The following is a 25272-nucleotide window of genomic DNA, read 5'->3' on the forward strand; positions in this document are numbered from 1 at the left end:
GCTTCAGTAGATGCGGTGCGTGGGCTCAGTAGTTGTGGCTCATGGGCTTAGTTGCTCTGCGGCATGTGGGACCTTCCCGGACCAGGGGCTCGAACTTGTGTCTCCTGCATTAGCAGGCAGATTTTCAACCACTGCACCACCAGGGAAGCCCCCCATTCTATCTTCTGATTATCATTTGCGGGAATGAAGGCTATTGGTTCCTGGGAAGCAGGCTGCCTGCCCGGCCCGTGTCTGTGGTGGGCAGTGCAGGTGGCACAGCTTAGGTGGACGTGAGGAAGCAAACACTCAGCTAATGGCAGCCAATCACCACCCAGCGAGTGATTGACAACTGGGCACGGTGTATGCCAATGCCTGGTGGCTCTCCCTCTCCCTGGGGTCCCATAAGCTTCTCCTTGACCGTGACGGACACAGTGACCGTGCTAACGGCTCTTTCTCCAGGCAATGTCTGCATAAATGTACAAGTAGCTTCAGTTTAGTTCAGAACGACAAAGAACTCTCCAGAATGTGAAAGTAGCCAGCTGCTCTGCCGTTGGCATGGGATTTTAAAAAGAACATTTTTAAAGGTAATTTGTGTAGCATTTATCGCAAGATGATCTTAGTTTTTAACGCATTCTAAGGACGGCTCGTCATGTAGATAGGGGTGTGCGTGAATTCTACACACGTGGGCTTTAGGGGAGCCCCCAGACGCCCTAACGACAGGGAGGGAGAAGTCAAAGGAGAAGAAACTGAGGACAAACAGCAAACACGCCCTTCACACGACATTTAACCCCTCCTGCAGCACCGACGCTCCCCCCTCGGCTCTTCCAGGGCATCTACTCACCTCATACAGCAAACTGTGATTGCTGTTCTTACAGCCTTTCAGTGACATAAAGCAAACAAATGAACATTTATCTGGGGAACGTTCACACCGGACCAAGTAGAGAAGTCAGACTAGTCCCCCTCTCACCACCCTCCCCGAACACACCACGTCTCACGACATCTGCCAAGTTGAGTAAGTGTCCATGGTCCTCATTCTCAAGCTTAAAACTTGGAAAACTAAGAACATTTCCGGAACTCATTGCAGAACCTACCTTTCAGATTTGGTCGTAGCATTACTGACAAGAATGAATGGGGAAGCCGGATTAAAGATACATTTAAAAACAACCCCGAACACTTTTAACATGAAGGACCTGCAAACACTGACTTGGGGCCAATGGGCTGATCGAGTCTGTCCTTCCCAGGATCCTGGGCCCCATTTCCAGCGAGAACTAGGGTCCTACCTAGTCCACAGCTCTCAGTTCTCGGGAGGCCCTCTGGTGACACCTCGTGGGCACTTCTGATACCGCAGCCGCGCACCACCTCGGCCGGGGGACCAGTCACTGGACACTGGGCCGGCAGCCTGGCCCCTCGCCCTGCTCGGAACTGAGAGGCAGGACCGCAGCCTCGGCAGGGGGGGCGGGCTGCACGTGGGTGAAGACCCCAGCCAGTGGGAGAAAACGCTCAGCTGATCCCTGGCTCTCCCTCCCCACGAGCCAGACCCTCCCGAGACGCGATGGACTCCCTGAAAAGGCCGACCTGACGCCCACTCGTCCGGTAGGGCAGTGGTGGGCCCACCTCCGGGCCCAGACAGAGCCTGCACACCTGGAGAGGCCTGTGCCTCGGGGCACCTGTTAGAGTGCCAGCCTCGCCCTGTCCCACCTGAGGCTGCCATTTGTAGGTGAAGAGACTACAGCCAAGGTTACACAACGTGCTCAAGGTCACTCATCAAGCAGCCGAGCAACGACCTCATCATCCCACGTCTTGCAAACGTTTCCACTGAAGCACCCCAGCAGCAAGGAAGTGAGCCCTTCCCGCCCAACGGGTGACCACAAACCACACGACTTCCTGCCAAGCCTTCTCTCAAAACTGCATGCAAACTTGTGACACTCAAAGGAGTTCTCTGAGCTTTCTCCTCCTGCTAGCACTTTCTACGAACATTTAAAATACACTTGTGGCTTCCCCGCCCCTCGGCCACGCCCACTGATGCCCTCAAACTCCTCGAATGGGCGATTCTCAGAAAATGCTTAACTTTACTAATGTAAGACGTACCCTTTTAAAGCACGGTGACACCATGTTTTCATCACATTAAGAAAAAACTAAGCCGATGAAACAGCTGATGAGGGTGTGGGGAAACTGACGGAGAGGAAGCGGGCGTGACTTTCGGGATGGCAACTTGGCCCCTTCCACCAAACTCTGAAACACGTCCCCTCCGGCACAGCAAGGCCATCCAGGAAACCCTCTCTGAGCAGCCGGGCAGACGAGCGATGACACGCCCAGGTCCTGGGAGACCACGCAGCCGTAAGGATGCCTGTGACCTTGACTGCTTTCCTGACCTTTCACCCTCTGCGCCACTTAAGTGTCTGTTCACACAGGTCCTTAAGGAAAATACTAACTTCTCAGAAAGCTCTTAAATACACTTAAATACTCCAATCACAGTTAAGAAACACAAGTGGACTCCTAAGTTGATAATTCCTGATAAAACGTGCACATCTTTTGTCCTTTAGTTTGGATGATCAAGAATGGCACTAAAAAAAAAAAAAAAAAAAAGAATGGCACTAAAATGAAGTATGACATGAGCCCCGCCTACCTACTTTTAAAATTTCTAGTAGCCACAATTAAAAAACAAAACAAAACCAGGTAAAACTCAATTTAATGTTTATTTAATCCATCATATCCAAAATACTGTTTCGACCTGTAAATATTATTAACAATGAGATATTTCACTTTTTTTTTTGGCATTGACTTCAAAACCCAGTGTCTCAATTTGGACATTAACCTAACATGAGAAAGACCTGATCTGTATTTAGATTTTATAAAATTTACAGCTGAAAAACCAGATTCACATATTCATGTTCTAGACATACTCAACACTGTTTCCTAATAACTGAATGAAGGTAACAGCTCTGCGGCTACGCTGGACGCTGGCTTCACGTGCTCCCTAGTGGCCAGTGACCGCTGCACTGGACCTGGACCACAGAAAGTGCTCCGTTCACGTAGTCCCCAGACCCACAGCGTCAGGAACTCTGCTGGGGTGGGGTGGGGGGCGGTGGCACTGCTCTAACAGGCCCCCGCGTGATTCTGGCGCAGCTGGAGAACCACGGGTCCAGATCTAACGCCACTGACAGGACGGGGCGTAGAAAGAGCTGGATAGCCCACCTGTGGAATGGGAACTGAATACACCCCCCATTACATATATGTATATTTAACATGGTTATTGGAGTATGACTGCTTTACAATGCTGTGTTAGTTGCTGCCACACAACAAAGTGAATCAGCTAGACGTATACATACATCCCCATACCCCCTCCCTCTTGCATCTCCCTCCCACCCTCCCTATCCCACCCCTCTAGCTGGTCACAACCATTATGTTTTGAGGCTATGAAACCAAAAAAGAAAGAGTAACTGCTTGGATTTTTGTTAATCCGCAAGCAGTGGGATGTCTGGAACGCACGGCTGGATGCCCCGGGGTTACGACTGGGATGGTATCTCTCTTCATCCGGTTCCCTGAGGTCCCAGGAGAGGACGGCTCTCCTGACAGGCCCCAAAGCCCTCGGTGTCACCCCAATGCCTGCAGTCAGAGGGTCACAGGCTGTTCTCTCAGTGGAACAGGAGCGGCGGGCTGGGGGCCACCTCCGGACAAGGACCCCTAACAGGGAAGGTGTAGTCCCGCCCCCGTGCCTGGGCTCAGATGGCTGATCACCACACAAGCCACGTGAGGAAGACACAGTGAGATCCACGTCGGTGGTTTAAGGGACAGAGGTTAAGGGACAGAAGCCCCTGACCGGCTCAGTTCAGGGCAGAGCTGCTCGCGGTGGGAAGTGTGCAAGTGCTAGAGCATAAAAGTGTCCACAAAGTGCAAATCACGTTCGGAAAGAGGCCAGTTTGAACACAGTCACATCGTCACTTTATTCTCCACCTGAAAGAAAAGAAAACAGCTTATGTTCTTAGGTTTGTCTTGATTAACCAGAAGCGGGTGATCGTATAAAAGACATTCGCCAAACACAGTGCTTCAGAAAGCAGCTATAAAGTGTCACTCTCGTCACCCTGTGCTGGAGGGACCTGCGTGCGCACCCGGGGCTGACGAAGCCCAAGGTCGGGCGCACGCCCCCCTCCACCCCGTCCGGCCGTGATGGAGCGCGGAGCTCCAGGTGGCCAGTCGTGAGCCGCACCACGACCGCTCGGCGGGACAGAGAACCGCCCCGCCTGACACAACGGCAGCAACACCGCGTGCCCCCCGCACCAGTACCTGAAGCGCCGAGCCAGCCAGCCGCCTGGCCCCTCGCATGAAGCCCCCGACGGCCCGGCATCCGAGGCCCTTGCCGCCGAGCACCTGCGCAGAAGGGTCAGGTCAGTGCTCAGCCAACCCCTCCCGGTGCCGAGAGCCACGCACGCAGGGATGAGGTCACCCCCCAGCCCGGCTCGGGCACAGACACCGTGAGAAACAGCCGAGTGGAAGTGACAGGTGACTCGGGCTTCCATTTCTACCCACGGAAGGTGGGGGCAGACGCGTCCACCGACCCGAGGAAGGTTCTCCCAGTTAATAACCGGTGAAGGGGCTGAACTGCCCCCATCAGAAGGTGGGGTGGAGTCGACACCCAGGACCTATTTGGAGGGAGGGTGAGCTCGCCATGCGCCGACCCCACAGACCCGTGTCCTTATGCAAAGGGGACACTTGGACAGCACCGTGCACAGGGAGAACGCCGCAGGAAGGTGAAAGGCCAGGGTGATGCGTCCACAAGCCAGAGGACCCCGCGCCTACGGAAGCACCCTCAGCGAGGGGGAGGCCGGGGGAGACCCTCCCCGTGGCCCCGCGCGGGAGCGGGCACTTCTGGCTCCAGAACTGCAGTCCCAGCAAACAACGACTAGAATCGGCTTCAATTTGGAATCCACTTTTAATTAAGATCATACTCCCCCAAACCCCTACAGCGAGTGGTCAACACCAAGAGCTGAGCGTGCCACACGGGTCCAGGTCGTCACAAGCGCAGGCAGGCCGAGCCGGGCCTCTCCTCACCCGGCCGTGCTGGCAGGGGGGCCCCCGCGGGCGCAGCCGTGGTCCCGAGGGTGTCTGTGCTGAACGCAGACGGCGCCGCGACGCTCGGCGCGAGCCACCCACAGCATCTCCTTCCGCCTGCAGCCCTCTTTCGAGCAGCGGTGCGTGCAAATCTGAGAACGGACAAGTTGCTTCAGTGTTCCGGCAGCCTCGCCGAGCAATCATTCAACCAGCCCCCGCCCCCCATAAGAGCATCGGCACTTAAACTGGAAACGGTCCTTAGCTAAACAGAATGAAGGCGCCGGGGTTTCACTGAGATGTCTTTCTGTCAGGTAAACAAGGAAATACTAGTTCAGGAGACAGAAAGGTTTTAACAAGTGGTAAATACAAAAGCGGCATTTTAAGTTGGGGGTCTCATGCAAGATGCTTGGGGGGTACTCCCAGGAAAAGAAACAAGACGGGGGGGGCGGGGGATGGGGACACGGGAGAGAAGGAGGCCAGGCACGAGGCGTCACGCACAGCCCTAGAGTGAGCTGGCGCAGGCTGTGTCCCGTCAGGGGCAGGGGAGCTGGCACAGCCGTTAGTTACTGCGGGGTCTTCGGGTGATATAAACTCCCAGGCACTTCCGACTCTGTGCGGGTGACAGTGTCAGGGAGGAGGGGGGCCGGCAGCCTGGGGGCAGCCCTCTGGCCAAGAAGGGCGAGTGACCCGAGTGCGTGGCAACAGTGCAGGTGCCAGCAGGCCCGGGAGACGAGGAGGGGCAGCGCAAGGTGGGGAGTGGGGGTGGAGCCGGGAGGGAGGAGGACCTGGTCACCTGGGGGGGAGGGGCACATGGGCGGGGCCGTGGTCGGAGCGAAGGCACAGGGTTTTACCAAAGCTTCCGGAAGGCTCGGAGGCACGGCAAGCGTGTGCAGCAGGAACGGGCTGGAGGAGATGGGGCCAGGAAGGGGTCGGGGGGCTCCAACCAGAGGGTCTGGGACGGAAGCTCAGGGACAGACTTCACCCTCTCCTGTTCCAGGTAATTTGTCATAATTGCATTCGTTCTGTATTTAGTGTAACATACAGAAACCGTGAGGTAAGGTGGTCAGAAGCCAGTGCCCTGCAGATAAGCTCTAAAGGCCAAGACAGCAGGGGGCGGCGCACCCCGCATCCTAGGGAAATCACCCAAATAAACCCGGAGGCCCCAGGGAGCGTGCAGTGCTGGGCTGAGCCTGGGGACGCGTGCAGGGCTCCGAGAGTCTCCAGTCCGAGGAGTGCACCAGCTGCCACGGGCCATCTACCAAGGGCCATGTCCAACCCGGGTCTCCTTGGACTCTGGTTGAGGATGGAGAAGTGACCACAGGTGGCGGCTCTGACTCCGCCTGAAGTTCTATAAAAGTGACCACAAAGAGATGTTCTGAAAAAGGATGAACCCCAAAGGGCAAAAGATAAAAAGAAAACAGCCACAAGATTTTAATTTCTTTTTTTTTTTTTTTTTTTTTTTGCCTGTGCCACGCGGCATGCGGGATCTTAGTTCCCTGAGCGGGGAGAGAGCCCCCTGCAGTGGAAGCGCAGAGTCTTAACCACTGGACCGCCAGGGAAGCCCGAAACAGCCGCAGGGTTTTAGGAAAAGCACATGGGCGAGCAGTCACGGACTCAGCAGACACGAAAAGGCTGAACCGTGAGCCGGCAGGGAGGGTCAAGCAGCAGCATACTTGTGACACGGAATCCCCGAAGGCTCAGAAATCGACAGCAGCAGAGGCAGCGCAGGTGACACGGAACCCGGGTGGAGGCCGCGTGGCTGGGAGGAGCACGCGCGCGGTCAGCTGCGGACCTGGCGCGTGGGCACGACTGACCACGACGTGGGAAAGACCACCTGCACGTGGGTCACACAGAGAAAAGGGAACTTGAGGGGAAAAAGGAGGCCGGCCCGGGAGGTACAGTCCCAAGGAGCGGGAGCCCAGAGGAGACGGCGACTCCCGGTCTTGAAGGGTCGCCAGGCGGAAGCTGCCACACACGGGGACAAGGACAGCCGGGCCCTCGCGGGAACTCCCTGAACAGCAGCGGAAGCGGGAAAAGCACCGATGCCAGCGAACGCCCAGGAGAGCCGCAGCCGGGGTGCTGGAGCCCGGCGGGCAGCGCGCCGTGGGGACGGGCATCTCCCACCACCCCAGGGCGAACGAGACAAACGCGAGCTGGAGCTCAGGCCCGTGGGGGAGGCAGATGCCCCAGTGGAGCGGGCGGCCGCTCCTGACTCCAAACGCACAGATGCGGGACGTCAGAACGAGCACCGACACCGCCAAAGCAGGAACGTCCATGTCTGACTTTACATCCTTGACGTTTCCCAGGCGGAGCTTAGGAAGAACCACACACTAACAGAATGATTCTAGAAAACCACATCCACTTTCCATCTTGGGAGGAATTCCTGTAACGAAAGCAAATCCTAACACAGACCCTAATATTTAGGAAATATGTTTATATAACTGTAAAAACCCATGCTGTTCACAACCCAGGAAAACACCGATCAGTTGTTAGGGTTTTATTTTGTACCAAAACTATGGAAACTAATTAGCCTGGCTGGATAATTGACCTTCTTTCCCCTGGGGAGAAAGCAGCCCCCCGCGGCTCACGCAGACTCCGCCCTCACCTCCTCTTTCCTCCTCCCAGGGTGACGTTTACAGCCTCCATCCATGTGCGCACCGACCACCACATCTGGGATCTCGCCCTTTTTTACTGGGACAGGGCTGTTCCAAAGTGGGCACACTGGGACCTGAACATCCTAAAAATAACACATATGATATTCCAGATTCAGACAATCAAAACTCGCGCACACACACAAAGGCACGGCGGTACAGCACGCTTACAAGCAAGCAGGGTACAGACACTGACGTCCGAGCCCCACGAGAGCGGAGCGTGGTTAGCACGGGGGTCAGCAGCAAGGCACCCCAGGGCTGGAAGACAGCTGCCGTAAGTGGAACCCAGGAGAGCTGAAGAAACAGACTATTAACCTCCCGCAGAAACGACCCTGAGACAGAGGGCGAGCGCAGCCCAGGAAGGAAGCTGGTGAACCAATGCAGAAGGACAGGCTCAGGGCAGCAGGGCCATCTGTCCAGCACCGGGTAGTGAGCAGTGAAGCTGCCCAGTCACCTCGAGGGTTGGGCTGCCAGGAAAACCCTCCAGCCGTGCAGAGCCTCAGCTCCTTCGCCTGCCAGGGGCCTTCCTGACGCTCCCTGCAGCTTCCGCCGAGCCCACGCAGGGAGACTAGCTCAAGGGCGCAGGCGGCCAGGCTGAGCTCTCAGGCTCAGAACCACCATCCAAGCCCAGCACTGGGGGGGCTCCGGAGGGAACGCCCAGCACGGTTAAAATCCCTCTGGGCCAGGGCAGGAGCTGAGCTAATTTAGCTCAAGAACACTGAGGTGACATGTGGGCGCGTAACAGGTAATCACAGAATCGCGATGCCAGCTGTCTGGGAACTGAGCTGGAAAGCCACCCAGGGTGCTCCTGCAGCTGGCAAGTTGGCCAAGTTAAGAAATAAAGCATCATTCAGTCACCTCTAGGCAGACTCTCCCCATCCAGGGACACAGGAAGGTCAAGGCAACAGACCAGGTAGTTCGGCCTGGTCACCGGTGCCGGGTGACCGTGAGTCACCCTCCCCTGCCCCCGTGAACCAGCAAAGGGCCAGACCCCAGCCGACGCCGGTCAAAGGGTGTAGCACTGTCACCCGCATTTCTAACTGCCACCCTGGGGAAGCAGCAGAGTGCTGACTGAAGAGCTCACGAAAATGCTCCCTGAAGCACCCAAAACAAAGTGAGTTCAGGCTGGGACCACCTGAAAAGTCAATAACCAAGGTCTTAAACCTCTGGACTTAGGCAAGTCTGTTTCCTTACAGCCATCTTCCGGCTTCCACCACGAACTGTCTGAATCACCTAGGGAGGACGCCAAGGCTGCAAAGGTACCCAGATAAGCAAGCATTTACAATTCTTCCCAGATTCGAGCCCCCATCAAGCGCTGCCCTGCGCGTCTTGTGCCCCATGAAGACAGAGCTGTTTTTCCCTGTGTGTCGAATAAAAGGAACTAAGTGTTTTAACACGTAAAGTAAGCTCTGAAGGTTTAGATACAACAGTTTGATTCCAGGAAAATAATCTGTTGCTTTAGAGCTGTGCCATCCAGAGCTTCCTGCAATGATGGAAAAGCTCCACATCTGCTCTGTCTACACACGGCTCCTGAAAACCTGAAACGTGGCTGGCGTCACTGAGAAACAGGACTTTTAAGATTTATTTAATTTTAATTAAGTTTTATCTACACGTGGCTAGTGTCCACTATCTCGGGCAGCGCAGCTTTGGAGAGTGAGGATGAGAATCTTTAGAATGAAGTATGACCAATTACCTTCTTGAATGCAAAGGGACATTTATGTGCAGCGTAGGTAAAATGATCTTTACAGAAATCTTGTTTACATGCATCACATTCTAACGGAAGAAAATCTAAAAAACAAAAAGAACAAAAAACACACAAAAAACAGTAAAGTGTTTTAAAGACTAGAACAGAAGAATCATAGATCATATTAAATAGGTATTTACCTTTGCTGAGTTCATATTATGCCTCTCAAATACATCCTCGAGGTACCACATGAGAAAAAAACTTGGGGGCCATGACTTTGACAACGCCAGCAACACTGAAGAACTGGCATAGCTATCCTTTCCCAAGAGATCCCACCTCACGTGGCACCACGTATCTAAGCAGAGCATTTAAATCCACTCCGTGCTGGCAGCCAGCCTTGTACCTAGCTGTACAGAACCAAAACCTCAGGCCAGCATCTCATTACTGAAAAGCCAGAAAGGCCAAGGCCCAGAGAACAACAGCTAATGAAGACAATGGCCAGTTCTTCTCCCAAATAAATGACAAGACACCCATTTTCTGTTAATGTTCTCTTAGAAGTGCTTACCTAGCTGCTTGCAAGTTTTTTCTGAACAATGCTTCCCCAAATCAGGGAACTCCATTATGAGAAAATGTCCAAAACACAGATGACAGAGTGAAATGTCACCTGCAAGAATTAGAAATAATTAGGAGGAAAGCAAAGATGGTGTGAATTTCAGTCACCAGGGTTTATATTGCACAGCTGATATAAGTAAACAAACACCGCAGGGAGCATTAAACGCCCAAGTCATCTGGGCTCCCGCAGGGGCCTAAGTGTCACAAATTCTTGTCTTTCAGCAAAGAGAAAATGGGAGTTTTAGCGTAAGTACAAGCTCTTTCAGAATCAACCCCCTTAGGAGACAGATTGTTTTTCAGTTCTTTTAATTCCTAGTTTATCAAGCTCAACGCGAATTTAAGTTTTCATTAATCCATATTTTGACTCATATTGACAGGGACGTCCCACATTCAATTACACAGCTACTAGGGAAAGTTACAGCCTCGGTGAACTTTAAATCGCAATTTCATCTACTGAATATAAAACTCTGTTAGCAGGTGCTAAATCACGTTACTTAACTACACTCTCCCGGGGACATTCGACTCAGTCCCGTGTTGCTCTCTTTAACTCCCTTATGCATTGAATTTTACTCAGAATTTATTCCTTACTGACAATCAACCGGGAGTTGACCAGGGGAAGGGGAAGTCGTTAACTCACCAGTGGAAAACAGGTGGACAAACAGTGATGTCACTGCACTTGAGAGAAAACTGAAGTCCACGGCACGCCTCACAGGGTCCCTCCCCTCCGTGATCCGGTACCCACCAAACCTCTCAAAACGCTTGTCCCTCCCAGAATTCACGTCCCCAGAGCCTCTTCCGGACCTGCCCATCAGCTCTCCCGCTCCCGGGAGCGTCCCGGGTACCTGGGATACTCTGGCCACAGCTGACATCCGCTCACGCCCTCAGGGCCCGGTTTAAAGCGTCACTCAGGGCCTTTCCTAACACCCTCACCTGGCCCCACCCAAACCGCGTTTCCTCTGCTCTATAATTCCTTTCCCAGGACCCACTCGCTCGGCTCCCCACTGCAGCTTCGTTCCCTACTCTCGGCTCCGCGAAGCGCAGGGCCCAGGTCGGGTCTGCCCATCCTGGATCAGCAACGCCCAGCAGACGTTCGGAAATCAATCGATCGAGGACCGACGAGAAGCCGAACTCAATCCCGACGTGGTCGCGCTCTCAGCGCCGCAGCCGCGGTGTGAGAGCCCCGTTCTGCTAGGACACTAACGCCCTGCCCGTCCGAGGTTCGCGGCCCCGCCCGACCCCCGCCCGGCACCCCCAGGCCGGCCCCGTACCTGGCCCTCGTCGGAGGCCTGGGCAGCCGCAGAGGGGAGCGGAAGGTGGCAGAGACCAAGAGCTGTCTCCCTGTCCGCGGTCAGCCGCTGGGGACAAGGCCAAAGGGACGAAGAAAACAGGATCCGAGCGACGGCCGAGGCCGGTCCGAGTCCGCGGGAGAGCCCAGCATCGCACCGCCCGGACCTCCCGGCCATTTATTCGCAGCCGCCGGGTCAGAGGCCAACCGCTGTCCGGGCGTCCCCGGCGCTCCCCCGACGACGTCACTGCCGAGCCGACCAATCGCGCCCTCCGCGGCCAGGCATTCCCGGCGCGCCCCTGGACGTCACCGCTAGGCCGACCAATCGCGCCTGCCGCGGTCCCGTCGGCCCGCCCACTCCTCGCCTCTTCTCGAACAGTCCGGCGGCTTCTTGGGCTGAGGAGTCACGGTGAGGCGGCTCTGCGCAGGCGCACTGGGCCGGCACCCGGAGCGGGGCGCTGAGTCAGGGCGGTCAGGGCAGGCAGGGCGGGGTGCGGAGGGAGGGTACCCCGCGCTGGGCGCCACGGAGGTGGGGGCGCGGGCGGCCGGTACCCGGCGCGAGGCTCCGCCGGAAGTGCGTCCAGCCCGCTCACGCACACAGGCACTGATTTTGCAGTTACAGATGAACTTTAGCTTGTGGGCAAGTTCACAGATGTGGAAACCACAGCCATGAAGGATCGACCGTGTGTGTGTACGTGTATGTGCGCATTTTCCTTACCCTTGTTCTGGACCACGTGAGAGCGTGGTGTGGACATGATGCCCCATCACCTCCCCCCCCCCCCCCGCCCCCAATCCTCCCGCGTGTGTTTCCTACGTGGCCACTCCAGCCACCCAGCCCGGAAATCAGTGGTGACACTATGTTAAGGTCCGACCCGCAGACCCCATTTAGGTTTCTGCCAACCGTGTCGTCGATGCCTCTTTCCTCTGTGCTCCAGGAGCCCGTCACCAATTACCCGTTCATTGTCTTCCTGTCCCCGACAGCTTTTATTAAAGATCACAGACTTTAATTCATATAACGTGACTCTCAGGCAGGGTACGTCCACGTTTCCTCAGGAGCAGGCTCAGGTCATACTTTCTTGGTGGTTACATCACAGAAATGGTACTGCGCTCATCGCCGGCACAGGATTGCAACCCCTCCTAGAGTGGGTGACGTTAATCTTGACGACATCGTCATCCCGATGTTTGATAAGTTTCTCCACTTTTTCATTTGTGAATTAACTAGTATCTTGTAGGGAGAGATTCCGAGATTCCACCATTGTGTTATTCTTCATGAACCTCTGACCACCTTGACTCCATCTGTTGCTTCTGCCTGGATCACGATGATCATTGCCAAACAGTGCTTTTAAAAATTTCCATCATTTCCTCTACATTTATTAGTTGGCATTCCACTATAAGGGAATGATTTGCCTTCCCCATTTATTTTTTAACCCTGACTTTAACCCGAAGAACCAGAATTCACACCCAGCATCAGGGAAGGTCAGGAGAAGATGTGAGAGTGGATACCCTGGGGGTGTAACAGGCGAGCACTTGGCCCGCCTCTGCTGTTCCTGGTCCTGATCCAGCCAAGACCACACCAAACTGTCGTGAGAACAAAACACCATCAAGTCAGAATTTTTAAATGCAGTGTTTTTGTCATTAACTGAACATCTGCCTTCATACAAAGAGAGATGCCAAAAGCATCTCAGTAAGTTAGGTGACCACCATCCACCTAAGTAATTTACCACATCACGATAAAGGGGAGGAAGGACCTTGTACTACTGTGACCCGGGGGACGGGAGGGGAGGCAGACCTCGGAGCCTTAGTTAGCAAACCTCAAGAAGTTCTACTTGAGAGAAGAGGCCAGAGCACGTGTCCAGACACATGATTCTCTATCAAGAGACCACAATGCCCTTCACCAACGGCTCACTGTTGTGACCCTTGTTTTACCTGCGAGGAGACTGAGGCACAGAGGTGACAAGGGACACGCCCAAGAGGAGCCAGGATTCAAACCCCACCCCAAGTCCACATTCCGAACTCCCCTCTGCTACCTCCACCGGCCAGGGGTGGGGACAGAGACGCAGCCAGGTGCCAGGTCATAGGACCCAGAGCGTCATGAAAAAGATTCGGGGCTTTATTTTGAGTGCAAAGAGGTATTGCTGAAAAGTTTTAAGCATGACCTTGAGGGGTGGGCAGGAGACAATATGTATAAAGTACACATACTTTACACAGCTGAACGAAAAATAATTGCAACTTTCTCAGTTTTCTAAAATTGAGCTCCACTTTCCTTTGGAGTCCCAGACGCCTGCCGCCGGCAGACATGGGCCCTGTCCCATCACCGGTCTGTTCAGATCCGGTTGCTTTGGTGACCTTGGTCACTGTCCAGCTCAAACCGCAGTCATTTCAAGCCTTCTTCCTACAATCCCTCGTTCCCGTCTCCCTCCATGGCGCCTGGGCTCGGAGATGCGCATGTAACCCCGTGGCAGTGAAGGGTGGAGGCTCTGGCCTCTGCGGGTGATGACCTGTCCACAGCCTTTGGTCAGGTGCCAGCACCTGCTGCCCGTGTCAGGACTTCCGTCGTGACCTCTCATCCCAAGCTTATCACGTGCACTGTCCTGACCCCCGGTTTCAGGTTCAGTGGCCCTCTCCGCCCTCCACGCCAGGGCACGCGGGGCTGGGGAGCTCCTCTAGCTTGTGCGCGGGGACCGCGGCTCTGGGGCACCAGCTGAGGCCCTCTCCCTGCCTGGCTGCACCCCGGGCACCCTCCACCGCAGTCTCCCTGTGCTGGCGCAGAGAAGGTGCGCGCCTCTCCCAGAGGTACAGGGGGGGGCCCCACGCCTTCAGAGCACCCCCTCCAAGCCCAGGTTGTTTATCATTGCAAGTCCCACACCTGAGGGCTGCAGGATGAGCCGGGCTCCCTTCTCAGGGACCCAGGCAGCATGACAAGCTTGGCGTCCTCCCTTTCAAAGCCCGTCAGATCTCTCCCCAGGCCTGGAAGTAATGTCCTCCTTATGCTGCGGGGCATTTCTCTCACATCATCGCCTTGGGTTTCTTGCTCTAAGGGTGAATCTCACAAACTTTGGTTCATGGTTCCCTTTCCTCTCCCTTGAAAGCCTTGCTTCTAAGACTAAGGCTTGCTATGAGCTCTTAAAAGTTTAGGTTTAAAACTCAAATCTGAGCAACGATTTCTTTGGTCTAGACGGACCCTTCCGTGGAGCCATGAGTGTCACTGCAGGGCCTAGCCTTTTTTGTGTTTTAAAAAATATTTATTTATTTATTTATTTGGTTGCACTGGGTCTTTAGTTGCGGCTCGCGGCCTCCTTAGTTGTGGCGTGCGAATTCTTAGTTGCAGCATGCATGTGGGATCTAGTTCCCTGACCAGGGATTGAACCCAAGCCCCCCGCATTGGGAGCGTGTAGTCTGAACCAGTGCGCCACCAGGGAAGTCCCAGGGCCTAGTCTTGATGGAGAAGAGAAAACACATTGACGTTATACCGGCTGCACACATTGTACTTTAAAACGTGTTCATCCGCAGTTTGTGGCAGACAGGCAGATGGGGGAGAGGCCGGAGCAGAAGCTGGGTGAGCAGGTAAGAGGCTGCGGCTGCAGTCCAGGTGACAGAGATGACAGTCACCATGGAAACCATGGAAACACAGAAGCCTTACCCACCTTCACTGCTCCCCTTGTAGGCAGGGCATCAGCATGTGGTCCAGGGAGAGGGGCTTCTGGGAGATTTCTTTCCTAGTAAAAGAGAGACATCCATTAGGACATAGCCCTCTTCTAGAAGGATTTTTTGTGACGCTTGAAAATAGTGGCCTTCTCCTTAACACGAAGGGCAAAGCTTAAGGATCAAGTCAAACAGAGACGGCAGCGCAGAAAGGTGGCGAGAACCTGGGTCGTTGATTACATTGTTGAGCTGACTATCAATTTCCCTGCCTCTGGACTTCTTGTAACCTGAGACAATTTTTTTTGTAGCCAAAGCATTCTTACTGACACTTGGAAAAAAATGTTTCAATTTAGGATGTATCGGTATCTGCTATGGGACAAAAGGGGGAAGTTGGCAAATAAGCACATGGATACATGAGTGGAAGTCAGAGAAGAGGTCTGGCCTGGAGAAACAACGTTGGAAATCGACAGCATAAAGGTGGCAATTAAATCCATAAGTGCCGAGATTGCCTCGGGAAAGGACACCCGCGGAGGAGGAGAGGGTCTGCCTTAGCAAAATCCAGCGTTTCAAGATCAGAGAAAGATGCGCAGGCCTAGCTGACCAGGAATGAGAGGAAGGCCTCGTGGAAGCCGAGGGAGGAGAGAGAACCTGGGAGGGCGCATGGGTCACCTGCCTCCTGCTGCCGGGGGACAGAGGGAAGCCTGCGTGTCTGTGTTTTGTGACACGTCGGTCACACGTTGGTCACTGTTGCCTTTAGAGCGGCCCCAGAGGTAGGGGCACAAGGCAGGCTGAAGTGGGGTGAAGAGCAGAGGGGACAGAATGGTGTCTGCGGTAAGGAAGCGGGGTACAGGCAGGAGAAGCCATTATGCCTGAAGAAAGGATGAAACCTGTTCCCTGCCCGCCTGCGTGTCCAGCTGCTTAAACAGGCGACTCTCTGCTGCCCGCTTCCCCCAGGACTCTCTCTCCTCGGCCTGGACACACAGTCAATATTACCCTTACGTTTATAATTCATATCCTCAACAAATATTTATTGGGTGCCCGCTGTGTGCACAGCACCCTGTTTGGCCTCAGGAAAATATAAGAAAGATTCAACTGGGTCCCTGTCTCTTCCCATGAGCTTACAGTCTCAATCTTGGAGGAAAAAAGGACCCCCATCCTGAAACAATGGGGCATTAAGTCTGAACACTGTGTTTGTGAGCTTGCAGGCCAGAGGCGGTGATCACTGGGACTCAGAGAGTAACAGTGTCCCAGGGCGAGCCTGAAAGAGTGAAGCCAAGGGCTTCCCTGGTGGTGCAGTGGTTGAGAATCTGCCTGCCAATGCAGGGGACATGGGTTCGAGCCCTGGTCTGGGAAGATCCCATATGCTGCGGAGCAACTAGGCCCGTGAGCCACAACTACTGAGCCTGCGCGTCTGGAGCCTGTGCTCCGCAACAAGAGAGGCCGCGATAATGAGAGGCCCACGCACCGCGATGAGGAGTGGCCCCCACTTGCCGCAACTAGAGAAAGCCCTCGCACAGAAACGAAGACCCAACACAGCCAAAAACAAATAAATAAATAAATTTATTTAAAAAAAAAGAGTGAAGCCAAGTGTCTAGGAAGGGCTCACGGGTGGGGGGCTCCTGCCGGCCCTCGAAGGTGGGGTGGTGGGCTGGGGAGGGGGGGGCTGCCCAAGCCAGAGCTGTGTCAGCAGGACTCCTGACTGCGGGTGACGGGAACCCCCTCAAAACAGGCTTTCCCCAAGGGGGAGTGTATAGGCTCCTGGCCTCAAGATGTGCTCGGATCCAGGAACTCAGATGGGGCCCTGGACGCCCTCACCTCTGAAAGCCCCTCCACTCTGTGTGGTGGGGACGGAGCTGCCAGCAGAGTGAGCGACCGTCTCCCAGCATCCGTGCCAGAGTCCTAGGGTGGACGCTGACGTGCTTTCGTGGGTCACGTGTGAGGTGGCAACACGTGATGCTGAGACGCTTTTCAGAGTGAAAACGGGGCGCTGTTGGTGACTCTGTTGGGACAACAGGCACACGCAGGGACTCTGCCAGGAAAACTAGAAGACGAAGTCTCCTGCATCGCGTGTAATTGATGTGGCCACTGCCGCCCCTGGTAGACAGCCCACCAGAATCACACACAGTGGGGAGGGACCTTCCTCCAGTGTAATGGTGCCGATAACAGATGAAGGATGGGCCAGGAGGCTGGGATCGTGAAGTGAACGCGTCCACCGTTCGCAGCGAGGTGGCGATTCAGGGAGAGGGCGAGAAGACTGGAGAGGGACGCTCAGTGCTTGACGTCGAGCTAAGCGGACACAGACAGAGACACCTGAGCCCCACCTGACGGGGAGGAAGGCAGGACGTGGTCCAGGAGATCGACAGGTGAGACTGATGTTCGGGAGACAAGGCCGGGGCTCAGGTACAGGACGTATCGAGAGGCTCAGAGGGGAGCTCAGGTCTGTTAGTTCGTCCTGAGCCGTTGCGGGTACTAGTGCGGAGGAGGTGGAAGGAAAGGGGTCTATTCTCAGCAGAACTTCCTGGCTGATGGGCATGGAGGACGGAAGGAGGAGGGCGCCCCGAGTCTCAGGCTTGGGGAAGCAGAGGAGCCGGCAGGAACAGGGAGGTGACCGAGAGTAGCAGTTTGGAGACGAGATAAGTCTGCTTCGGGTCACCTTGAGCTGTGGAGAAGCTGTACGAATAGAGAGAACACGGAATTAGAGTTGGAATCTGACTTGACGCCAAGACAATGGATAAAGTCTCCAGAAAAGAGAGTGAGAAATGACCAGAGTTGAGTGTTAGGCGAGTGGCAGATAGGCCACGGGAGGGAGAGGAAACAGAAAGAAGCTGTGGGAGATTCAGGAGGAGGGGAGGGGACCAAGTGCCAAACGCTTGGCTGAAATCCAGGGGGGTGGAGATCCTTCCAGGCGTTTGGCCAGAAGGACATGGATGACCTTTGGGAAGGTCATTGCTTACGGTGCAGCTCTCGGGGCAGGCTGGGTCACACTGCGGAACAGACGCCACCGGAAACAGCAAGGTTTATGTCTCGCCCAGGCTTCGCGTCCTCAGTGCTCAGACAGGCTCTGCTCCACGCCGCCCTCACCCCGGGAGGATGGAGCCCCGGGGGGATGGAGCCCCGGGAGGGAGGATGGAGCCCCGGGAGGATGGAGCCACCGCTGTCGGAAGCCTCATCGCTAGTTGCTTCGGCAGAAAGGAAGCCACGGCGCTGGGGCCTCACGCTGGCCATCAGGTCCCCTACAGGCGAGCCTCACAGCTCAGTGGCCCCGGCCAACCGCAGGGGCCAGGCGTGCAGGCCCCCACGTGCCTGGAGCAGGAACGGAAATCGCTGCTGAGGGGAAACGACCCGCCGGAAAGTAGCGGAGGCAGAGGCCAGGCTGCGGGGCGGGGGCAGAGGCCAGGCTGCGGGGTGGGGGGGGCGGGGGCGGGGGCGGGGGGGGGGGGTGGGCGCAGGGCGCCTGCTCTCTCAGCGACACTATACTTTTTTTTTTTTTTAAATATTTATTTATTTTGGCTGCACTGGGTCTTAGTTGCAGCACATGGGATCTTCGCTGCAGCGTGCGGGCTCTTAGTTGTGGCATGCATGTGGGATCTAGCTCCCTGACCAGGGATCGAACCCAGGCCCCCTGCATTGGGAGCCTTACCCACTGGACCACCAGGGAAGTCCCTTCGACACTCTTCTTGAGGTCAGACCACAAGCCTCCTGTGCCCTTTAACCCCTTGCAGGTGACGCTTACGCACCTCGCTGTGGTAACCAGGTGCCATCAGGTGGCAAAACCAGAGAGCAATGCTCTGATGACTTAAGACTTTCCCATAAGGCCTCGGGGAAGGTCTCGGCACGGCCACCCCGGGAAGGCAGATGTCTCTCAAATTCTGAGTAGCCACATATACGTCTGCATGTTATGGCGTCATAACGGATATAGTGATGAGTACAGCCCGAATGAGGCCGGTTTTCCTACTGGAGCCTGTCCTGGGAGCCCTGGTCTCTAGTGAACAGTGCGTGCTTCGGGGGTGGGGGGCATGCTCCCCCTGCGGGCCTGGGCTGTGGCCTTGGACAGTGGAGATGCTCTGACCTCTCCCTGACATCTTCCTAGGAAACCTGAGAGTCTCAGGGGGAGATTGCTACGTGGATAGAATTGCCAACAGAAACCAACCTCTGTACCCCCTAGACTCGGTGCGGAGCACAAATATTTCATAGACACAAAGTCAGCTAGACAGAGAATTTAATTCTGGAAAGTGATTATATGATAAACTGCAGGAGATGCAATACATGATTTGCCTCACGACACATTTTTAAGAAAGCAGAAGCCCCGTGGAATAAAAATAAACTCGTTCAGGTCCCCAAGCGAGCAGGAAGCAGCTGAACGCAGCAGAGATGACCTAATGTTTTCTTTTTCTAACTCTTAATTTTGTGATGTGATGTTATCTAGCTTATGGGACCCCGTTTATCCCAGAATCTGGGTCACATGATTCTTGCCTACTCCATTATTTGATAATAAACCGGTGCAAGGGCTTCAGTTCCAATATCCTCCAAGTATTGTCAGAAAAGGCGAGCCTGCAGAACCCTTTGTTCGGAGCCTATTGAGTCCCCAACAGGAAGGGGTGAGTGGCTGCTTAGTGGCAATTGTCCATGTAAAGTTCTGTATATGAGCGGAAATGCAGATACAATGTTAGAAGAGAGAAGAGTGATGGAGCGTGGAGAGCGGGGTCAAAACACTCACCCTTGTAAGGACTTCTTAAACCTCCTTTCAGAGTCAGTCGTCCATTGACTGAGCAACCAAGGCTGCTCAGGGATCACATCCTTTCCATTTGGTGGTCACTCATGTGACGGGAGTGGATCAAAGTTCTCCTCTTCCCACCACGAGGAGTCTTTGGCCCAGTCCCAGCCCCTGCAGACCCTGCTGTGGGCTGTGTGCCTCCTCGACGTGCTGCCCGTGGAAGGCAGGCAGGGGAGCCTGGGCCGCCGCGCATGAGTGGACAAGTGGGAACCCAGACGGGACCTGCAGTTCTGTTAGCAGTGTTACCAGCGCTTACCTCCTAGTTTCCAGGAATGCTGACGCCGGGGAAGCGGTCGCGGGCTGGGGTTCGGGATCCTCCGAGCTGCCTGAACGACATTCTGGCAATCTGAAATGATTTCAGTGTGCAAAGTGGAAAACGAAGCTGCCTCTGTCTGCAGATAGTAAGACGTGTTTCCTTTGCAAGCCTGCCGGTTGAAAAAGCACCCAGTCACTGTATCTTGGAGCCGAGCAGGAAGGGCAGCTGCCCTTTCTACTTGCTGGGAAGTGAGACTGTATTTCCCCTCGTAACTACTGGGGGAGACATGGAAGCACCTTGAGAACTGTATAGGTTAACCCGAAACTTCAACATTCCACAACTTTTGTAACTGCAGCTAAAAACATCTTGATCACAATTAGAGCCAATTATTGTTGTACTCTGATGCTTTTGCAAAAAAAAAAAAAAAAAGAAAAAAAGCTTCATCTTCAAAAAGATTCATAGAAAGGACTTTTTGACAAGTACAAGTTTATGATAGCTTTCAGATCATACTGCTGAACTGGGTAATAAATTAAAGAATTCTAATGGAAAACCTGATGGCTTCATAAAACTGTTAACAGAAGAATAAAATCAAGGATTAGTCACATAGGACTGATCAAACTGATGAATATGTTTATAATTTTTTGGTTTTTGTCTGAAATATTACTGGGTTTTAATCTGTGTTTTCCAGATATAAGGAAACCCTTCCCCTCAAGATAATTATGACTTACAGCAATTTGGTGAATTACACCTTTGTAAGTAGAATTGAAACATTTATCTTCTCTCTTTACCTGATCCCTCCAGAAATTGGAAGCTCTTAGATTCCCAGCAGTTTTATCAGGTAAATAAGGAAGGCCCCCTCCTAATAGGTACAGGAATCTCAAGGCACTTTGGGGACCTCAAAAAGAGAGGAATTCACCCAAATCTATAGATGTCACAGGTGGAATCTGCGACAAGCCCTCGGTGTGGCTTTTCTGGACTTGAGAGACCTTTTAAAAGTTCAGTCTGAGATTTCTTATGAAAAGTTCCAGCACAGCCAATTTAAAAGAGCCTATGTGGTCAATTAACCAGACTTATTCTGGAAACAAATTAGTCTTAATATGGCTATGTTTGGTAGAAATGAGGGTAATTTTAAAGAGAAAAAGATTACGTTTCAGTGGCTATTAAATTCTAGTTTTGTTAATCGAGGTCTGTATTTACTGCCTGGGACTTACTTTCCCAGATAACTCCTTGTTGTCACGTTATATCATTGTAAAATTTGATTGAATTATTAGAAGACACTTTAAGTTTGTTTCTGAAGCTTATCACAGTAATCTGTCTTTGGATGAAGATCAGATGCCCCATGACTGACAACCAGGAGATTATTCACTGGAAAAAGACATCAGATAAAGGACTCTTTACAGCCATGTTGGAAAGTACCATATCAGGTCTCTCCTGAATGAACTTCAATTCCTGTTTCTGACATGTGACTTCAACTAAGACCAGCACTACCAGACCGGGACAAGAAGAAGACGACATCTGAAGTAGACAGCTGACCCAAGATGCTGGACCAGGCCCGTATGCTAATTACTTTGACAATTGCTCACACTCTTCCCTTATGAACCAAATGTATTTCTTCCTTGGCCTCAATCCTAGGCAAGTTTCAAAAAATCAATCCGATTGCTGGGTTTGTGGCCAATTACCTATGCCCAGTACTCCCAGGTTGCCTTGGTGGGTTTCTCCTCCCCAAGGCTCTAATTGGATGAAATTTTATTTTAAAAGAAAGAAACTCTAGCACCATGCAAGCTAACATTACCACCAATATCACTATGTGAGACCCTCTCACCTGGCCAATTTAATGACACCCGTTCTGAACTTGGCCATAAATACTTGTTCACTAGATGTTAAATATTGGATAGTGCTTAACAGGACCCAGTTGACCTATGGAACAAGTTAATGGTCTTGGCTTTATGCAGGTTGGTTAGGAAGATGAACGATTGGTTTCCCTTGGGCTCAGGGTCACCTACAAATAGCCTTGGAAACAGCCCCTGTCAGTCTGCCTTTAATGTGAACACACTGCTTTCTATGAATTTTCCAACGGTATGACCATTTGGCTGCAATATTTGTTAACTCATCTTATGACACGTGAAGAATCAGATTTCTACTCTGAATGATCCTCTTCCCAGTTTAGGAAAAATACTAGGAAAATGGTTTGGTTTAGGAGGATCTTGGCTTAAACCTTTACTAATGACATCATTACTCCTACTGTCAAGTTTGATCACATCTATAGTTCTCTATAAATTAATGAACATGTACAATGTACATCCAAGATAAAATTGGCATAAATCCTACTGGACAACTTGGAATTGACCATTAGTCCTTGCTAGACATCTTACTAGCACAACCCCTTAAAAGGAAAGAAAGAACTGGACTATTAAGATCTGACATCAAGGGACATGATGGACCCAGGGCAGGTAAACAACCACCGTATCATCGAGGGACCAAACATTTGATCACCTATGCTTTATATCGAAAGATTAGTGATAGATAGGGGGAAATTAATGAAACAAAATTCATATTTTATGCCAGACAATAGAAATTAAAATTTTTTCTTTGCCCGTTTGGGCCTTCTCCCTCCCCTTTAGTGTGTATTGTGCATCTGCATTAACCAGACCTCCTTAGGAGATAACATTCTCTCCCTCTCTTTTTTTTTTTTTTTGCCACGCTGCAGGATCTTAGTTCCCTGACCAGGGATTGAACCCAGGCCCTCGGCAGTGAAAGCGCCAAGTCCTAACCACTGGACCCCCAGGGAATTCCCAAAATTTTCTATTTCTTAAATCAACTGCTGATTAATTTTTTTCATTGACAGTTTCAATATTCACCTTATATCACTGATGGTATTTCCACATCAACAGTGTTGTTCTTGATTTTTAAACGTTGTTCCAATCTGAGCCACTACAAGTCACTGTCTCAGGATTCCTGGTCTGAAGTCCATGAGCACACAGGGTAAAGTCCAGGACCAAGAGCAAAGATGCAAAGTCATCTTTTTGTCATCTTTTTGTTGGTTCCTGCGTGGGTTCTGAATAAGTAATAACCAGCCTGGTTTCCCAGTAATGCAACATTCCCTTCCTGGCCTGGCCCCTCTGATACCCCCAAGTCACTGCATTAAATATTAAAGCTGCCTGTGCCCTGGCAGCTCCATTCTGAAGGCAGCAGCGAAGTTTCTGTGGAATAACTCTGGCTGGCTGGCTGCTAGATTTGTTCATTATTTTAATCTATGCATATTGGCTAGGACTGCAATATTGTTTCTTTTTCCCACAAATATTAGTCTGAAATTGAGAGAGACCTGATCTCCAGTGCAGCCTGGAGAAAGAGGAGGGCTGTCATTTGTTCTGGTTGCCACACCTAAGGGAGGGCTGTACATCACCCTTTAACCTAGCTGGGACATTCAGGCCACCCCAGCCAGGGGTCTGCTGAAGACCTGCTCATACAACATACTTTGGTGGGTGCTGTCGGGGGTGGGGAAAAGCATAAGATTTGAGCTTGTAAGCTTCATGGAGAGTGAAAACATGTACATTAAATAAAAAAGAAAAAAAAAAAGACAGTCCAACCCAAAGCAGCGCCTGGTGCAGAGAAGATGCATGACAGAGACCAGTGACCAGGATGTCACGTCTAGGGGAGCACGTCCCTGGCTGGAGCCATCCAGGGAGCTGCCTTGGGAGGTGGTGGGATGAGGTGGACCTTGGGGAGGGATGTAGGACTTTGACAAAGGTGCAGGGAAGGAGGGGTCTCTATTGTGGATGCAGCGTGAACAGAGGGAGAGCATGTGGACCCTCCAAGAGCACCACTCCTCTCATGCAAGACTCTTGGAGCAGATCTCGGCGATGCCAGCGGTCAGTGGCCACTGCCGGTGGTGCCCGTCTGCCCTGGGTGTCACAGTCTTGGAGGGAAATAGTCTTCATGGGTCTGAGATCTGAAGGAAGGTCCTGACCCTCAACATTTTCCCCAGAGGGACTCAGGTTCACTCCCAGTGTTACTTACGCAGACTTTGTTCCTTTGAGATCAGGAATCGTCCTGTCTCTTTGTCGCTGACAGCCAAGCCCATGCCAAGCTGAACCGCGTTGATTTGGCCATTTCATGACACTGTGATTCGATCTAGAGAATTCTGCCTGAGGGGAAGAAGCAACGGGGGACGGGTGAAAGCGTGTGCTCAGAAGGGGGGCAGGGGAAGCAGGTGCGAGCCCGCTGGGCAGCAGCCCCTGCCAGCCCCCCACCAAGGCCCCAGCAGCACCAGCAACCCCTGGGTGGTTCTTTGGAAAGCGCTCCTGTGTCCTTCTTTGCCAGCAACTGAAACTATAAAACAGACACTAATTGTAGCGGTAACTTACCAGGCCATTCTGCCACTGTCAGGGCAGGGGCTTCAGGGCAATGAGCCTCGGTACAGGACCCGTGTGTCCTGCGGTGCCCTGGTGGCCACGGGCCCCTCCTCTTAGGTGCTACAGGGGGTCCTGCATCAGTGGCTCAAACACCTGCAACCCCTTGAGCAGTGGCACCGAGGCTCTACCACAGGAAAGGTGAGACCCCCAGGAACACGTGTCCACCCCCTCCCAGAGATGAGCAGGCGGCCTCTGGCAGGAGGCGTGGTGTCGGGGCTGTATGGGGAGCAGCTGTGCAGAGGGAGCCCGCACTGGGGGCCGCACGCCCTCCACCCCTGCTCCACGTGCCCCGTCCGCGGGCCACCTGCCGGCCAAGCCGCTCTGCTCCTGGTTATCAGGCCTCCTCTGTGGTGGATGCCATCCACGGGGGACCACGTGTGACCTGTGTCTATGCCCCCCTCCAGCGGTCTGCCCACGTGCCTCTTCTCAGACCTTGACATGAGCATCCAATCTCTCCCAGGACCCTGACCAGACCACGCCACTGACATCCACCCATGAGCCGAGGGGTGGTCTCACCTTGGGCTGCTGTTCTTCACCCCACCTGGAGGACCATGACCTGGATGACCAGCTCTGCTGCCTGAGACTCTGTCCACGGGGAGACCCCCCCACCTTTCCGGGCCGCCGGTGAGTGGGCTGGAGCGTGGCGGCCACCCACGTTCACTTGCACCTGGTACTGAGCGGCCGGTCCGTGGCCCAAGGGGTAGCCTTTTCTTCCTCCATCAGCGGGTCGCAGAGGTCCCTCACGTGACCCCAGGTGGGGGCTGGGGGAGAGGCACGGCCGCTGGAGCCTGCGGGAGCCTGTCCCACGCGGACCCCCCACCCTGTGAAGGACCACTGCTGGGTCCCACAGAATCCCACAGAATCCATCCCCTGAGGGAAGCTCTGGCTGCAGGCGCTGTGTGTCCCTGGTGGGAAGTCCCCTCTCCGT

At 53.5% G+C, this 25272-nt stretch overlaps 1 protein-coding gene and 1 long non-coding RNA gene across 17 annotated transcripts; both read right to left on the minus strand.

Annotated features, from left to right (window-relative positions):
• Positions 1 to 3354: 3354 nt before the first annotated feature.
• ZFAND2A (zinc finger AN1-type containing 2A) lies at positions 3355 to 11375 on the minus strand. Of its 14 annotated transcripts, none has more exons than XR_014259768.1 (8): positions 11244 to 11375; positions 9929 to 10027; positions 9373 to 9467; positions 7634 to 7765; positions 7253 to 7340; positions 6702 to 6862; positions 5880 to 6016; positions 5271 to 5332 (listed from the first exon to the last, which is right to left on the minus strand). XR_014259768.1 is itself a non-coding variant. In XM_082478707.1 (7 exons), the coding sequence occupies exons 2-6, from the start codon at positions 9981 to 9983 to the stop codon at positions 6726 to 6728; spliced, it is 507 nt and encodes a 168-aa protein (XP_082334833.1). In that variant the 5' UTR covers positions 9984 to 10027; positions 11244 to 11375; the 3' UTR covers positions 3355 to 3933; positions 6702 to 6725. The 14 variants fall into 14 exon arrangements, 8 of the variants coding, with proteins under 8 accessions (XP_082334833.1, XP_082334836.1, XP_082334831.1 ...); XR_014259769.1 differs by having other exon boundaries at positions 5880 to 6050; XR_014259770.1 differs by having other exon boundaries at positions 5880 to 6376.
• Positions 11376 to 13357: 1982 nt separating this feature from the next.
• LOC309654045 lies at positions 13358 to 24730 on the minus strand. Of its 3 annotated transcripts, XR_014259771.1 has the most exons (5): positions 23950 to 24730; positions 22791 to 22892; positions 19933 to 20022; positions 16710 to 18205; positions 13358 to 14971 (listed from the first exon to the last, which is right to left on the minus strand). It is a non-coding gene; the product is annotated as an uncharacterized lncRNA (long non-coding RNA). The 3 variants fall into 3 exon arrangements; XR_014259772.1 differs by lacking the exon at positions 23950 to 24730 and having other exon boundaries at positions 22791 to 23942; XR_014259773.1 differs by lacking the exon at positions 23950 to 24730 and having other exon boundaries at positions 19933 to 20207; positions 22791 to 23942.
• Positions 24731 to 25272: the final 542 nt, after the last annotated feature.

This window comes from Balaenoptera physalus, assembly GCF_965194825.1.
Source record: "Balaenoptera physalus genome assembly, contig: HAP1_SCAFFOLD_1780, whole genome shotgun sequence".
Taxonomy (NCBI): Eukaryota; Metazoa; Chordata; class Mammalia; order Artiodactyla; family Balaenopteridae; genus Balaenoptera; species Balaenoptera physalus.